This window comes from Equus caballus, chromosome 11 (genome assembly GCF_041296265.1).
Source record: "Equus caballus isolate H_3958 breed thoroughbred chromosome 11, TB-T2T, whole genome shotgun sequence".
NCBI lineage: Eukaryota > Metazoa > Chordata > Mammalia > Perissodactyla > Equidae > Equus > Equus caballus.
In genome coordinates this window covers 51558052-51575579 of record NC_091694.1, presented here as the reverse complement: position 1 = coordinate 51575579, position 17528 = coordinate 51558052, and the positions used below count along the sequence as shown (strand labels likewise).

At 45.9% G+C, this 17528-nt stretch overlaps 1 protein-coding gene and 1 long non-coding RNA gene across 19 annotated transcripts in view; one reads left to right on the top strand and one right to left on the bottom strand.

Moving 5' to 3' along the window:
* MYH10 (myosin heavy chain 10) overlaps positions 1–17528 on the top strand; it is a 145675-nt gene that overhangs the window by 114519 nt on the left and 13628 nt on the right. For all 18 annotated transcript variants that reach the window (XM_005597766.4, XM_005597767.4, XM_014728708.3 and 15 more), the window contains 10 exons: positions 1359–1530; positions 2628–2840; positions 6152–6296; positions 7754–7960; positions 10466–10570; positions 12536–12688; positions 13122–13370; positions 13658–13870; positions 15629–15841; positions 17000–17161. In XM_005597766.4, coding sequence (XP_005597823.3) covers positions 1359–1530; positions 2628–2840; positions 6152–6296; positions 7754–7960; positions 10466–10570; positions 12536–12688; positions 13122–13370; positions 13658–13870; positions 15629–15841; positions 17000–17161 — 1832 coding nt within the window. The remainder of the gene's footprint in view (positions 1–1358; positions 1531–2627; positions 2841–6151; positions 6297–7753; positions 7961–10465; positions 10571–12535; positions 12689–13121; positions 13371–13657; positions 13871–15628; positions 15842–16999; positions 17162–17528) is intronic.
* LOC111775732 (uncharacterized) lies at positions 1253–10466 on the bottom strand. The gene is made up of 4 exons (XR_011423496.1): positions 9507–10466; positions 3572–3850; positions 2360–2980; positions 1253–1669 (listed from the first exon to the last, which is right to left on the bottom strand). It is a non-coding gene; the product is annotated as an uncharacterized lncRNA (long non-coding RNA).

The following is a 17528-nucleotide window of genomic DNA, read 5'->3' as shown; positions in this document are numbered from 1 at the left end:
ATCAGTTTGGGTTCCATTATTAAAATGTCTATTATAAGTTATTATCATAACTTATTATTACAAGTTATAATACTTGTCTAGTCACCAAGTATTTATGATGGAGTGGCGCTAAATTATCTTTTAAACTTTTACTTTTTCAAGTTGGGCCTGTGGTAGAAATCCATTGCCCGTTGGTGGACATAGAATCTAATTTAAGTTTGAGTCGTACAGGCCATTGGACTTGGTGTGTGTTTAATCTGAAACTGCATTAAGTTGCCCAGGTCTCACTTCACAGAGGGACCGCCTCTGACATAACTGCAGGGACAGGAGAAGCTGCTGAGGAGACCATGTCTCACATGATGGCAAAAATAATGTCGGGAAATCCTAGGATTTTTGCAAAATGAATCACCACTTTCTCCAAAAGAAATAGGAAAGGAGAGTAGGAGTTGGGAAGAGCATATAAAACCTCTCCTCTGTCCAGCCGCTAGAGACTGGTGTTGACACTGAGGAAGGAAGAGCATGGCTCAGGATGCCCTGGTCTCGAGAAAGTGTGAACAGCACCTGCAGGGCATGACCACCTTTCCTAATGCATTGCTTCTGTAATGGGGAGAGAATGAGTGGTTTTACACAAATCTTTAGGGTTTTGTTGTCCTTGTTGTTGTTGTTTAGTATAAACAAAAGAGGGGATGCCAGTATGAAACTGTTTCACAAACCATTTGTACCAGTGTACACTGCTGTGCGGGAGGTGGCAGACAGCAGGTGTCGACGTGGCTGTTTTTTCTCCCTTTTTGATCGGGCTGTGCTACTCAGTCTCATCTTCTCAGCATATTGGTTCCCGCTGGAGAACACAACGGCACACAGGTCGTGGTGTTGTGAGGAAAGCATTTGAATGGAAAGGATCATGGCGTTAATTAAGGGGTGACTGCAGAATTTTAGAGGGGAGGGCGGAGAAGATGCATGACCTTCTGCCCGCCCTCTGTCAAACCAGGGATTCCCAGTGAAGGGGTGGGGGATGGGCAGTTACAAACACTGCCCTAGCCTCTGCTGAGCCCCTCTCCAAACCTGGGCACAGCGATGGGGGTGGCATGAGAGGGTTCCAGGTCACTTCAACTCTAACAGCGTGGGCTCACTTCTTATGAAAGGACATCCTTAGAACCCACCCAATTTCTTCCTTAAAATCCATCTTCCCACTAATTTATCTCGCCTTCAGTTTGGTCTTAATGGTTTCAAATGACTGAGCTGTTGGCACAGTGTTATCAAGGCAGTGACATGCTTTTGAATAAAATGGCTTATTTTCAACTTTAATCAATTTATATTTTGAATTTATTCACATGGTGTCATTCACCGTGTTGAAGAGCTTCTTGTATCTTGCCTTAAAGAACGCTTAAAGAAGGAAGAGAAGACTCGTCAGGAACTGGAAAAAGCCAAAAGAAAACTTGATGGTGAAACAACTGACCTGCAGGACCAGATCGCTGAGCTCCAGGCACAGATCGACGAGCTCAAGATCCAGTTGGCCAAGAAGGAGGAGGAGCTGCAGGGCGCTCTGGCCAGGTCTGCCATCACTGCAAAGGCCTTTGGACTGAAGTTACTGTGGGGTTTATTTTCAACAGAATGTCTCAGGTCTAGGAGCAGACAAAAACCCCAGGAGAGTGATGTGTAGTTTACTTGTTGTTAGGTCTAACATAAGAACCTGAAAAACCCAGAAGTACAAAATTTATGTTAGGGTTGCAAGAAAATCTTGTACACCGTTCTCAGTATTTATGCTTAAAATCATTAGTCGTATCGTGAAATCCTTGGAAATTCACACCAGAGCAAATTATTTTACCATATCAAATGTTTGTACATTACAGATTAATTTCAGTATATTTTAGAAGTTTAGAGAAAATCACTTTAACATGGTCTTAGGACTTAGAGTTTAATTTATAATTGATTACAATCAAGAAAATCTTGTAACAGAAATGTTTCTCTGTCCTCTCTCACTGTTAGTCTTACTTCAGCCAGATTTTCTGCTTTTTCACTTGTAGAGGAGAGCTAGAATCTAGAATTAAGGTTCTCTACCACTTGCAATCATGTCTATCAGCTTTCCTTCCCTCACCTCAAACATCCCAACTATTCCCAGTCAGAAGAATCTACCAACATTAAACCATGCACATGAGCAAAAAGATGCGCTAGAGGAAAGATGACGTGTAAAGTAGAAGGTGTGAAGGTGGCAGGTCTCTTTTTTCTACTGTGTTCTGAGAACTTTGAATTTGCTGCTTCACTGTAGGCTGATACCAATTTGATAGACTAGACTGCCACCTTGAGCAGTTTCCTAATTATAATAACATTTTACTTGAGGGAATTTTTTAATATTCTAATCGTTAAAGTGAGATTGTCCTACCTTTTAATGGAGGATTTTAGCCCTTCACAATGGGCTGGATTCTGATTCTAGCTCTGCTGCTGCCAGCTCTGGGGCCTGCACGTCAGTTTCCTGTGTCCATCCCTGCCTGCCGAGCAGGCCCTGGGCAGCCGCTCCAGCCTCGTGCCACGGGCAGAGGGATGTGTAACTGGGGTCTCCCGTGGATAGGTCTGCAGGGGCTGGTTCACCTGGGAAACAGTGCATCTGTGCGCCAGCTCTCAGTGCTTCTTGCGCCTGGGTCTTTTAACAGGGGTGATGACGAGACACTCCATAAGAATAATGCGCTTAAAGTTGTGCGAGAGCTACAAGCCCAAATCGCTGAACTCCAGGAAGACTTTGAATCTGAGAAGGCTTCCCGGAACAAGGCAGAAAAGCAGAAAAGGGACTTGAGTGAGGAACTGGAAGCTCTGAAAACAGAGCTGGAGGACACTCTGGACACCACCGCAGCTCAGCAGGAACTCCGGTGAGTGAGGGAGGCAGCGCATCACCTGGTGTCTGCTGAGCTCTCCCACGAGGTCTGGCGGGGATGCTGTGGAGGTGCTTGCTCTCTTTGTGAGATGGTATGTTTTTCTTTATGTTGTCCTTCTGAGTATCCTCTCTCTCCTGGAATTAATAGCAGGTGAAACGATAACAAAATAGTAGTTTGTTTCTTATAGAAACAAACCAGCTTACAGGTAGAAAGCGTACAGGCTGGGGGATGGACCAACAGACTGAGGTGCAGAGTGAGATGTGATCTTTTAGAAAAGCCACAGTCAGTGATGGATGTCTAAGGGAAAGACAGAGGACAGATACACACATAGAGAGGGTTGGAAAGATTTATACAGAGACTATGTAAGAGAGAGAGAGAGGACCAGAGGGATAGATGGGACAGGCACAGAAATAGGGGGAAATATCTGGTGGTCAGGCATCTGCTGGTAGCACCAATTGGTATGAACATGGTAGGCAAACATGAGAAGGGAGGTACACATTCACAGAGATGAAGAGAAAGGTGAATACAGGTACTCAGACAAAGGTGTGTGTTGGGCAGAGTCATATGCTGTCACAGATGAACCAGCAGCCAAGGGTAGGCAAAAAGAAAGTGACAAGCACAGGTGAGCACAGCCAGAGAAGATCCACATGTTGAAACCTTAGCATGTCAGCCCACAGAAGTCACAGGAGAGCTATAGGAACGAGCCGGTGGGCAGACAGGCTGACCTGCGGCTCCTGCTGGCATGTAGATATACTTGTCATATAAGTCGCTGAGTTGTGATCTCCCAGATTGCTGTCTTGGCCTCTTCCTGACCATCTTCTCCCTCCTCAAGACTCAAGTTGCCAGGCACATGAGGCCTGCCCCAGGAATCCCCAGGCTGCCTTGGCTGGTAGATTTGACTGGCTGCATGCATGCGTACACACACACAGCGCCCTGCCAGCTGTTCCACCATGTGCGTGATGGGAAGAGTACCCATCACTCTGGGAAGGCGGCTAAGATAAGGCCTGAAATAAAACCAGGATAGAAGGAATCATTTATGAAGACAGATGTGGCCAGAGAGGTAGGAAAGGACCTGGCGCAACCAGGAGGGAAGTGTGTTGTGGTGAAAGCCAGTGGTGCTCTTGCCTGGAGGACAAGGGTGTGCTCATCTGGGTGCCTGGACCTGGAGAGACTGACATCACCCAGTCTGCAGAGCAGGCCCTCTGAGCCGTGAGACTGAGGTCAGATTGTGGGTGTCAGGGGAGCGCTCAGTGGTGAAGAAACGGAGGTAATGAGCCTAATATTGTGGCCAGGACTTTGCCCATGAATATGTAAGGTCACAGCAGCAGTACAAGGGTGTGTCCCCAGAGAGAGCCCGTCCCAGCCAGGCAGGGTTGGAGGCTTCCCACTCCACTGCAGCAGAGGAACTCTGCTTTTAGCAGTTTAAAGTCCTGGCATTCTCTTTGGAAGATGTGCTTTTTAAAAATCTGGAAACTATTAAAGTAGACTTTGTTGAAATACCCATTCTCAGCTGGTCTTTTGACTACAATAGGAAAAGGGCTCTGATCATTTCCTCCACTCAATTCTTGCAAAAAAAACAAAGTACAAATGATATGTGCATATTTATTAAAGCCATGGCTATGCTCAAATATAGCCCTATTGATTCTGTTTTGTGAAGAATTTCAATTGCCTGCAGCTCAGATGTGTTAGCCTTCTCCACTGGGTCTTCCCTAGTTGTGTATCATGTGATTGGTATAAAAGTAACTGTCCTCAGCAAATCAAATACTCTCCAGCAGACTTGGCACTTGAACTCTCTTCAGGACTTATGGTAAAAGACTAAAGGAAATTGGGTGGTTTAGCCTGGAGGAGGAAAGGTGAAGGGCTCTGCTGACTGTTGGTTTCAAGCAGAGATTAGGAACAAAACTATTCACCCAAAAGACAGTGCATCGACAGCAGGAGAAATGTTGTTGCTGTCTGATAAAGCGCTGACCCCCAGGGCGAACTGAAAGAATCTCAATGGAGTTCCTCAGTCTCGTTGGGCTGACGCTCGGATCCCGGCATCCTCAACCACCTCCACCATCTAGCCCTTCCTCTGCAAGGAAGATTGCAGAGCACAGGCCAGACCAGTGCGTGTCTTTCATCTCTAGTGAACTTGGGGCTGGGTAGGCTGGGCCACAAAGAATTGTTAGTGATTCCTTTTGTCTGGCTACCCGCAACCGCAGAGCGAGCAGCCCCTCTTCTCCTGGCAAAGCTGGTCTCAGCCCTCCAGATCTCACCACGCCACTGGTAGAGAGGAAAGCGTGCCCGCACAGGAATAAGCATATAGGTTACTGTTCTAACTGGTTATGTGTTTTAAAGTATAAAACAAGCTTGCCAGAGTTATGCTTCAGGATTATTGTAAAGTTATAGCTACTTAAACTCTTGAGGTCACTACTGCTCTTAGCAGGTGTGGTATTTACCCTACTGGTTTCAGTCTTTATCAAGCTATATGCTTAAATTAAAGATGGCTCATATCGACAAATTTAGAGTGATTTGTCGTGGGGGTGAAGTCTCTTCTAGTTGGTAAAATAACTTTGGTTTTTCAAGTTACCCTATATATGTCATAGCAAATTATAAAAATATTTGAAAGCCGTGTAAAGATATTTAATACTAATGTGATCTTCATACCCTAAATGTAGGTTAGATAAAACCTCAGCTTGCCTCAGGACGTTCAAAGTGTATGGTCTTATACCTGCTGTGTTCTCATATCTAACTCTAGAAACCCTTTCTGAACCAGGAATGCCACCCTTCAGCCTGCCTTCTCATTTTCCTGCTCCTCCTCCCAAGCTTAAACCATTTTCTGATAGAGTTTGGGGAGGATGTTAGTTGATTGCAACTGTTTCACATGAGTGACGAGAAAGAGTCCTGCTTTTGTCAGGTGCAGTGTCCTAATTTGTTTGGCCTTTACGGCCCCTCAGCTTTCGAAAGCATATTCAGGATTTACCCTTTTCCAGTTTTATTGAAATGTCTGCTGGTGCTGTACTAGGCGGTTTGGCATCTTGTGTTAACCAGTTCCTGACCTACGGTACAGCCAGACTGCCCAGAAAGGTTTGAAGACCCTAAGGGATGTTACACTGTGTCTCGATTAGAAGTCGATGTGGAATGGGAGTTAACGCTGGTTCTGGAAGGATTCCCCATATCACTAACCTATTGGATAGTAGCACATCTCATAATTATCAAAGGAGTTGATGTAATATTTAAAACAAAAGCAGCGCTTAAAAAAAGTGCTCTTAATTTAATCAGTCGACTAATTCTGAGCTGCTTTCTCTAAAAATATCTTTCTCTAGGACAAAACGTGAACAGGAAGTGGCAGAGCTGAAGAAGGCTCTCGAGGAAGAAACTAAGAACCATGAAGCTCAAATCCAGGACATGAGACAAAGACATGCAACAGCCCTGGAAGAGCTCTCGGAGCAACTGGAACAGGCCAAGAGGGTAAGGGAAGCCCTAGCCGCGCGTCCATGTCTTGGAGGAAATCAGCCATCAGACAGACTTCCATCCTACTCCACCCTTCTGTCCAGTCAGTGCTGATTAATTCCTAGCCTTTGTGCAACACTGGTGGACTGATGGGGACGCATAACTCACAGGTGGCTGCTTTCTAAAGCACACGGCTCGCCTAGAAGAGCCGTAGGCCCTTGACTTTTTTTTTTTTTAAAGAACTGGGTGGATCCAGCTACCATCTCAAATGACATATTCCTCCCAGTGTCTCCTTGCACTGTCATCTTTCTCCTGATGACTTAACTCAAAAACTAGAATAGTTTGAAGTCATTCTCTCACTTGTCTGCTGCCCGTAAGTCACCAGGTCCTGCTGATGGTCCCTCTCAAATATTCCTTATCCTCCTCTCTGCTTCTCATCCCTCCCTTCCTCTGATCTGTCTCAAGCCACCATGCACATTATTGCCATTCATTTCATTGTTCTCTCTCCTGTATCTCGTATATCTCACCTTTCCATCCTGATAAAACTCAATTTCATACACCCTCTCATTCAAACCATCTTCCTCGGCAGACAAGTCTTTTCCTCATTATTTCCCATAGTCATCTCTTCCTTCATGCGTTTTGCTCTTGTTCTGATTTCCCCATCTTTCTCCTCTCTGTCTGCCTGTCCATATGCCACATTTTAATTTATACAACAGCATTAACATTTGTTGTACATTTACACTAGTATGTGTCAGTCACTGTGCTAAGTTCTCTAGAGGCAGTGCCTTCTTTAACCTTTATTACAACCCTATCGGTTATTCTCTATCATTCTCATTCCAAGAATGAGCAAACTGAGGCCCAGCAGCGTGAGGAAATTAAGCCAGGGTCACACAGCTAGTAAGTGGAAAGGCAGGTGGACGCCCCGCAGTCTGGCCCCAGAGCCGCATGTAACCCGATTGCACTGCCTGGAAAGCCCATCCTGAGTCCCATGTCATCCCCGAGGCGGTGCCTGCAGAGCTCCGTCCTGATGTGCTCACCCTGGCACCAACATACCATGCTTACTCATGTTACGTACTGCCTCTCTGTTATTCAGATGTGTCCCTGTGTTCATCCTTCCCAGCAACCAGATTTTCAGCTCCTTATTTTTAAAAAAATCACACTTTTTTAAAAACAAAACGTGTTTTGTACAAAGGATGACATGAATGCACGATTCCCTTTGGACAGGGTGCACTTGGTTCCTCGCCCTCACCCTGCTGACAAGGATAAAAAAGCGCACGGTGCAGTGAGTGCCTCGATATCCACACCCACTGCCCCCAGCAGTGTGTACAGCTGCGTTCCTTCTGTAGAAATCTTCCTGCTCAAAGAACAACAACTTCCTGCTCCAAGTGTCAGGCACAATTCTACAGATAGAAAAAGCAGTGCCTTTTATGGAGTATTATAAAAATCCTAGTAAATTCTTCCCTTCCATCTCCTAGTTCAAAGCAAACCTGGAGAAGAACAAGCAGGGCCTGGAGACAGACAACAAGGAGCTGGCATGTGAGGTGAAGGTGCTGCAGCAGGTCAAGGCGGAGTCTGAGCACAAGAGGAAGAAACTCGATGCCCAGGTCCAGGAGCTGCACGCCAAGGTCTCGGAAGGAGACAGACTCAGGGTGGAGCTGGCCGAGAAAGCCAATAAGTTACAGGTAAGCCTGGAAACCTTTACTCTGGACAGATCCCGCAGTGGCATGCCCATGGTTTACCCATGTTATCCTTCTGTGGCCGTAAGAGACTCAGGCCTAATGTGCTGTTAATTACCTGACAATTACCATCACAAGTAAGTATGTCCAATCTCAGGTCCCTAGTGTATATTACTTTGATTAAGTCAAATAGTATTTATTTTAAGAATATTACAACATGAATTGGCCTTAAACCTAATAAATTCCACAATGAATTGTGGGTATAGTTCTTTGAATGATTTTAAGCACAACTTCAATTTCTCCATCAGTCTAGACAATAAGAGAACAGGAACAATGAGCAAAAAAAATTACACCTAGTATTGGTGAAAATTTGTGAAAACTAGATTTTTTTATACACTGCTGGTTGAAGTATAAATTAATACAACCTTTTCTAGAGGACATTTTGACGTCACAAGCCTCAAAAATAAGAATACCCTTGGACCCAGTAAATTCATGTCTGGTAATTTATCTTAGGGAAATAATTAAGGATGTGTACACACAGATTCAACTTTAAGAATGTTCATTGCATAAGTGTGTATAAAAGAATATAATTGGAAATAACTTTAATGTCCAAGAATAGACTTCCATGCAACCAGTAAAACAATACAGTAGATGAGTATTTGTGAGAAGAGATGTACATTGTGTATTGCTGTGCTGAAAAAAATTACAGGACTGTGTTACGTCAGAGACCTGAGACCACCCCATGGTTCAGGGCTCCCCTAGGAGGACTCCCAGGTCTCAGCATGTAGTCCTGCTCACGGCCACAACCTGTCGCAGTGAGAGGATACAGGAAAAGTCAGTAAAGGGAAAGGGTGCCTGCGGGAGGCCCTGAGGAGATGGGCACAAGCTCCCAGCAGTCCTGTCCCAGGGCAGCCACACGGGGTGCACTTGATTCCTCCGCAGTGGGCAGTGACAGCAGTGGGAAGTGCTGTCTGCCGGGGAAGCTCACAGACTCAGTGCCCAGGGATTTCGCTGGGGGCTGGTCACGTAGGCACCCCCTGCCTCAGAGGTACCGACATTCCACATTCCCAGAAGGAAAGCAGGTGTTGAGCAGAAACTAGTGTGTACACAGTTTCGGCACAGTGAGTCATTTTATTATCTAGGGAATGGTAGGAGCCCTCCTGAAATCTAAGTTCCCAGACACCAGCCAAGGGCCAACATCCTTTCTAAGGAGAGTAGTCTCAGGCCTCCTCTCTTAACTCTTTTCTGCACATGTGTGTACTGAAATAGTGTGTGTGTGTGTGTGTGTGTGTAGGCACGTGCACATGCACGCTCTCACAAATCCAGAAAGATATTCCTAAAGGAGATGTTAGGAACAGCGTTATTAACTGTGTGTGGTGGGGAGGGGAGGTGGGTGACATTCACGAAGCACCTGTGCTGCCCTGGGCATACGTCCGGCTCCTTGGGTATGGTCTCCCATGTAATCCTCACACCCACCCGGGTGAGTCTGGTGGATGAGGAATGCGAGGCTCCAAGAAGCTAAAAGGTAGCTTGCCTCCATCTGGCAACTTACCTGGCAGTTTACCGAGCCAGGGTCGAAGGCAGGATGTCCCTCTTGAGTCTGGAGCCCTTCTCCACCGCACTGTTGCCAAGACTGATGAAGTGTGGGCTCTCTGAAGGATGTTGCTAAAACGAGTAAAAGTAAAAATGTCATTAATTTGTGTCACATGTTTAGATACGTCCTCCTTATGCCTTTGCTAACGTGACTAGAGGACAAACAAGAATGAAGGGTGCCCTACTGTCCCTCTGGAGTCCCTCCACTTCTTTCTAGTACCCACTGTGCTCACAAGAAATTGTAAAAGGTTTTATGCCGTGGGGATTTGGGGGAAGGAAGATATTTTAGAGCCATCATTAATTGAGGAGGAAGAAGAAAAAAGTATTTTTACCACATTATTCATAAAATCTGACCATAAGAAATAGTTTAATATTCATGATGAATATGTAATACCAGATTTTTTAAAGCTAGAACTATGAATACTAGGATTTAAACTTCTTTGAATGTGTGTAATAAAGTTTGCAAGTTCTGTAAGAATATGAATGATACTTGTCCCCTCAAAGCATATGGTCAATGCATTTTAGTGTGGAAAAGGATCAAAACAAAACACCTGCTGATCAGGGAGCCTGTTCGTGTGGGCTCGCTGTCAGTCTTCCAGAGGATTCGGTATAATTTTTGTCTCTTCATGATGAGAAATAAGACAGTAAACCAAAGTTAGGAGAAGCCCCCTCTGCGTGTGCGCTCTGCCTGACGAGCCTCCCGGCCCTCTCTAGGCAGAGACTGCTCAGTTGTCTGAGCCTGCTCGCTGGGGCGCTCTTGGGAGGCGATGGACTCTTGGAGAAGCTTAACTGAGTTTAAGGCAGTTTCAAGTTCACCCCTCCTCCCCAAATACTGCTTTATTTGTGGGCATTTAAGACTGGTGATTCTGGACCCTTTTTATCTGCTTACTGTTGAATTTAATCTTTTACTTCTTGCAGAATGAATTGGATAATGTTTCAACTCTTCTGGAAGAAGCAGAGAAGAAGGGTATTAAATTTGCTAAGGATGCAGCTGGTCTTGAGTCTCAACTACAGGACACACAGGTATGGGGGGCGCCAGTGAGGGGCCTTTAATAGTAACTCTGCCATTTCTATAATCTGTAAGTTGGTGAAACATGCAGTCCCAGAAGTGCCTTCTTATCACCTCTTTCTGATTCTGTGCTGTACTCTTATTTGGAACCATCTTGCACTACGACTGGTCTCCGTCCTCAGGAAGTCTCCTCTGACTCGGTATCTCGATGCAGAGCCCCTGGGTCCTGTGGCGGGCGGACGTGTGGGCGGCCTGGGAGCTGCTCTTGCTGGAACTGACAGGCGCTGCCTGGGAGGTCGTTCACCAAGCGGCGGTCCTATTGCTCACGTGTGCTTCTGGCCATTTTAAATAAGATTGTTTGTTGTGGTGGAAAGTTCATTACACTGTCATAAAAGAAACAGTCCATTTCATGAAAGAGTGGGTTGAAGATTGCTTATCATACTGTCCAGACTTGTGTCAAATCATTTCTTAGGGATGTTGTTAAGTCAGAAGTTAGGTTAATGACTTTGATGATATGAAAATAATGTAGCACTTTTTTCTTGCAGTTTTACATCTTATTTTTTATTAAATTTGCAAACTTTATATAAGTATTTGTTTATTTGCCAGGTTGTGGGCTAGGTGCTGGGGATACAGGGGTAAAATTCTCAGACAAAAAGAAAGTGGAATAATGAGGCAGTTGGGCACAAGTTCAGTGTAATTGGGGCTCACACTGTGAGCACATCCTAGTTAGTAAGACTAAAGAAAGAGACGGGGCAGACCACAGAAAGCTCCATATGTGCCTTTGAAAATTGTCAAGTCTCAAAGCAAGGGAGTCTCAAAGCATTTAGAAAAATCAATCTGGCAGATAGTATAAAGGACAAACAATTGAGAGTGCCCAATACTGGAGGTGATCCTAGTGAGAAATGCCAAGTGCCGAGGGCCAGAGGAGTGGCGAGGAAGGGATGCTAGAAGTGGTGAGATGTAGGAGACATAAGAAGGAGCGGTAAGGGGCCGGCCCTGGCGCCGAGTGGTTAAGTTCGCACGCTCCGCTTCTGCGGCCCAGGGTTTTGCTGGTTTGGGTCCTGGCTGCGGACATGGCACCGCTCATCAGGCCACGCTGAAGCAGCATCCCACGTGCCACAGCTGGAACGACCCACAACTGAAAATACACAACTATGTACCAGGGGGCTTTGGGGAGAAAAAGGAAAAATAAAATCTTTAAAAAAAAAAAAAGGAGAGGCGCTCGAACCACTCGCAAGTCCCTGGCCCGGGCCCCTGGGTGGATAGTGGCTGGTGCTGCCATACCTCCATCTTCCATGACCGAGTTTAAATCAATATTTGTGTTAAGAGCTTTTTTTTTTTTTTTTTTTTTTTAAAGATTTTATTTTTTCCTTTTTCTCCCCAAAGCCCCCCGGTACATAGTTGTGTATTCTTCGTTGTGGGTTCTTCTAGTTGTGGCACGTGGGACGCCGCCTCAGCGTGGTCCGATGAGCAGTGCCATGTCCGCGCCCAGGATTCGAACCAACGAAACACTGGGCCGCCTGCAGCGGAGCGCGCGAACTCAACCACTCGGCCACGGGGCCAGCCCCTGTGTTAAGAGCTTTTATAAAATTATCATGCATGATGGGGCCAGCCCGGTGGCGCAGCTTCGGTGGCCCAGGGTTCACCAGTTCGGATCCTGGGTGCAGACTTGGCACCACTTGGCAAGCTATGCTGTGGTAGGCGTCCCACATATAAAGTAGAGGAAGATGGGCACGGATGTTAGCTCAGGGCCAGTCTTCCTCAGCAAAAAGAGGAAGATTGGCGGCAGATGTTAGCTCAGGGCTAATCTTCCTCAAAAAAAGAAATTATCATGTGTGTTTTTAAATCTTTTCTGTCTATTAATGTCAGTGGGTATTTCTCATATAGTGAGGCTCTCTTTTTTATGACATGAACTTGTTTTTAATAGAGGCATTCCTGTTTTGGTGATTAATGTAATGACCTTTTATAAAAATAAACAGGAGCTTCTTCAGGAGGAGACACGCCAGAAACTGAACCTGAGCGGTCGGATTCGGCAGCTAGAAGAGGAGAAGAACAGTCTGCAGGAGCAGCAGGAAGAGGAGGAGGAGGCCAGGAAGAACTTGGAAAAACAAGTGTTGGCCCTGCAGTCCCAGGTGTGTGTGTCCTCTTAGGAAGCTGTGGTGGCCTAGATGGGTGTATTTAGCAGCTAATGTCCCTGCTCCACTGGATTGTTTCAGTCCATTTGGGACAGTTAATTAGGCTGTACTAAATTAAGCCCGTTAAGTATTTTTCCTTTGACCCAGCCAAAAGCTGATACTATGCTGGTCATAATGTCAGACGCATTTAAAACGAAGATATAGGACTGTGTCACCTATGTAAGGGTTCAACCCAATCATCATGTTATAGATTATTAACTAAGAAATTGTTACAATCTAAGATTCATTTGTTTAAAATCACATAGTATTGATTTATAATACTATTTCTTCTCTCAAAATAATTAAATACAAGTTTTTTCTTTATTCTTTAAATGTAAAAGCCAACTGGGTTCTTTAATACTGATCTTTTTTTTCTTTACATGAAACCTAGTTGACCGATACCAAGAAGAAAGTAGATGATGACTTGGGAACAATTGAAAGTTTGGAGGAAGCCAAAAAGAAGCTTCTTAAAGACGTGGAGGCCTTGAGCCAGCGCCTGGAGGAAAAGGCTTTGGCCTATGACAAGCTGGAGAAGACCAAGAACCGCCTCCAGCAGGAGCTGGACGACCTGATGGTCGACCTGGACCATCAGCGCCAGATCGTCTCCAACTTGGAGAAGAAGCAGAAGAAGTTCGATCAGGTGGGTTCTCAACATTCCTGTCTCCCAGACTCCAGGACCAGTGCCACACGTTGTTTCCTTCTGGCAAAGCTCTCGCTTTTGTTGTTTTGATTTAAAATAATCTTTCCTTATTTAAAAGTAGTACATATTTATAGCAAAATTGTAAAAAGTGGAAAAGCTAAAAGGAATTAAAGAACACCCATAATCTCATAGTAGTATTCTTAGCAATAAGTCAGACACGTAGTGAATGAGACAAGTTTATGTTGCTAAAAATCGTTTTTAATATTTCCTGCTGCCATTCCATATAGCTGTTAGCAGAAGAGAAGAACATCTCTGCTCGCTATGCGGAAGAACGAGACCGTGCTGAAGCAGAGGCCAGAGAGAAGGAAACCAAGGCCCTGTCCCTGGCCCGGGCCCTGGAGGAGGCCCTGGAGGCCAAAGAAGAGTTTGAGAGGCAGAACAAGCAGCTGCGGGCAGACATGGAGGACTTGATGAGCTCCAAGGATGACGTGGGGAAGAATGTGCGTGTCCCTGGGGACGGGTGCCTTCAGAAGGGGAGCAGCCGGCTCCTCAGGAGTGCCTGAAGGACCTGGGAGTGCCTAGCCCACCAGCGAAGTAGTCTAGGAGTGTCTTGGCTTGTGTGTAAACGGGGGATTAAAGTCTTCTGGGATAAGCTGTCAGGTTTTCCGTGGTCTGTTCTCGGCTATCTGTGCCGGAGCCGGGCTTGGAGTTCTTGTAGCAGCACTGACAGTGGTGCAGCTTTGTTTATTCTTGTCACTTTCACGGGTCTGCTCTGTCCTAACCTGCATCCTGGCGAGGGACCTTTAAAGAAAAGATTTCGTTGTTCCTGAGTCACACGTAGTTAGCAAACACAAGTACCACAAGGTCCCCTCAGATGAGGGGTCGTGGGATCTGTCTCCAGCACGGAGTGGGGAACCTGGAGAGGAGCTAGGTGGGGGCTGCAGCTCTGTCTGACCTGGGTCTTGCCACTGAGGCCTCATTGTTTTCTCTGAAGGCTTCAAGCACTTTGGGGGCTTATTCACAGTCTGGAAGTTTCTGTGACACTGTTCATCCTTCTACTGCACACATCTTCCACAAGGCCTGCGATGACTTTCATTACCCTATGCCTCTCCTTTAGTATATTGAGATGTTGAGGGTAGTGAAACAAGCCCAGGCCTGGAGTCAAAGATGAGGTTCGGGGCTGGGCTCTTCCACCAGCTTCCATTCTGCCCAGGGGAAGCCACCTCACCTCTCCAAGCCTGTTTCCTCACCTGTCGTATGGACATTATATTTGCATAAAGCTACTGCAGATGCGCTTTGAAAAGCATAAAGTCTCATTTTCATAGACTGTAGGCTCTCTGGCCACATCATTAGGGAAGGAGGTCTGTCCTACCTTCCTGCTGGGTCTCCTACAACCTAGTGCCCAGGGGAACAGCTTCATGGACAAGAAGGGGCCACCTAGAGGAGAAATGGCCCTGGTTGCTTAGTAAAATGCAGAGCGGAGAACTCCACAGGTGATTCCATTTTCTTGTTCCTATATTAGTTTTCTCTAGAATAATCAAGTCACACATTCATTCCATGAACATTTCTTTGTGCCTATGAAGTACCAGACATTGCTAACAAACACAGGTCCTCCTGTGTCATACGTCTCCTCCTGCTCACCTGAGAGAACTGACATGGCCATGAACCCCAAAGAGGGTACCTAATAGCACCCACACATGCCTGCCTGAGGGTTGCCATGGAGATCAAATGAGACTTGAGGTGGAAGTGCTCAGCACAGTGCTTGGCACAGAGAACTGGGTAAATGTTTCTTGTGGGGATCTTTGTCCAGACAAAGGCCTGGCCTCCTTTTAGCTGCACCCTGCAGGCCTAACACACCTTAATGTTTACAAATTTACACATGTGCGTTTTCAGTACGAACCTTCTTTTCCACAGCAAGAAAGGATGTACTGTAGTACCTATTACACACAGACGGCAGGCAAATGGCCAATCAACAGACAAGTTCCTCTGACTCCATACTCTTTTCATTGTTCTTAATGATTGCAGAGCACATGTGAGTAAGGAAATCAATACTGTCATTTAAATGGCATACTCAGAATGAGGACCAGCAGCGGCCATAGAGGGGAAGGGAAGGATGTGTGTGATGTGTCAGGAGGCTGGCCCAGGGCTGACCAGAGGGGCCAGTATGCTGTGTGCAGGCCTATGAAACAGGAAGACTGCTGTTCTTGCTCGTGCCTCTGCCAAAGGTCAACTCTTTCCTGATGCTTCCTGTGGTTTAGGTTCATGAACTTGAAAAATCCAAACGAGCCCTAGAGCAGCAAGTGGAGGAAATGAGGACCCAGCTGGAGGAGCTGGAAGATGAACTCCAGGCTACAGAAGATGCCAAGCTTCGCCTGGAGGTCAACATGCAGGCCATGAAGGCCCAGTTTGAGAGGGACCTGCAAACCAGAGATGAGCAGAATGAGGAAAAGAAGCGGCTGCTGATTAAACAGGTAGGTCGAAGGAAGTGTGGCCTCCGGAACAAGAACTTGCTCGTTCTGAAAGCTCAGCTTTGAGTCAATATCCTTTTCGTTCACATTAGAACACATTATCTGGAGTAAAATTAATTTATTTGGTCAGTTGATAATTTTATTCTTGAAAATTTAATATAATTGGTTTTGATTTCCTATTTCGCAGACAATATGATTGCTGCTTACAGCCACGAGACTTACCATCAATTAAAAATCCCTCAGTGGAATCTCAAAGGAATATGTAGTTAGGTTCAAGTTCTGTGAGTCTTAAAACTGTGGGTACAGGAAAGAATCAGTGTGCACCTGACAAGGTGATTCAGCATATTTCTGAAGTTCACATCACATGTCCTCATTAAACCTTTCTTTAAAGGAAAATAAACAGATATTTACATTTTTTTATTTTAAAAAATTGCTAGGCACTTATGATTTGTATACTTTTATGGATGTGTGTTAAACTTGTAATTTAAAAGTTTGCTTTAAAAATTAATTATGGGTGTTTTCACAGTTCCTTGGAGTTCATAGTAGCAAGTCTTAGATCTGGGATATATTTAATTTTGTTTTATTTCCTTACTTTTATTCCGCTAATATATATTATATTAGTCACTTATTGCTAGATAGCAGATTACCTCAAACTTAGTGACTTAAAACAACACTTAAAAGCTCACAGTTCCTGTGGGTCGAGATTTCTGACTTGGCTCAGCGGCTGCACCATCTGAAGGCCTGACTGGGGCTGGAGGATCCACATCCAAGCTGCCTCCCCCAGATGGTGCTGGCCCGAGACCTCAGCACCTCCCTGTGGGCCTCTCCACAGGCTGCTTGAGTGTCCCCAGAGGAAACTTCCCCAAGAAGCTGTCTCATGTCTTTGAGTTTTGTTGTACCACCTAGACTATGAGCTTGCGATCAGGGACTCTCCCTCTGCATTCCCTCGTAGCGGTCAGTGGAAGTGGTTTGTGCCACATGGTGGTGTTTAAAGATCTCTTTGAACAAAATTCAGCTACTGTGGTTTTCTGTTAACAACTGCGCAGTAACAGACAGCACCTCTACAGAGTAGCCAGAGCCCTCATGACAGGCTGTCTGTTCTCTGGGAGGAGAGAGAACATACTAGGGTATGACCAGGCATAACCTAGTACCATCCATCAGGTGCGGGAACTCGAGGCGGAGCTGGAGGACGAACGGAAACAGCGGGCACTTGCTGTTGCTTCAAAGAAGAAAATGGAAATAGACCTGAAGGACCTGGAGGCTCAAATTGAGGCTGCAAACAAAGCTAGGGATGAGGTGATCAAGCAGCTTCGCAAACTTCAGGTATGTGCAGCCAGACATCAGTCTCTGCTGGTGTCATCTGGCCCTACTGAGATCAAGCACGATGTGACTGGTGAAACTGGGGAGAAAAGCTCTGTGCAGGGCCCAGCCTGTCATCCTACCACCGATCTCAGGGCTGAGCCACCACCACACCAGAGAGCACAGTGGGGCTGTCACCTTTGGCTGTGGGTTGGGGCAGCAGGCCATAAAGATAGCACGTGTACCTCCACTGTCTACAGGATGCGCTTGGCTCCACTTAGCGAAACCTGGACAGAGCTGGGGTGGAGTCACCCGGGTGGAGCATCCACCAGGGGAGCATGCTCTTGAGGCTCTGAACAGCCTCTGGTGATGCTTAACTAAACATGCAGCC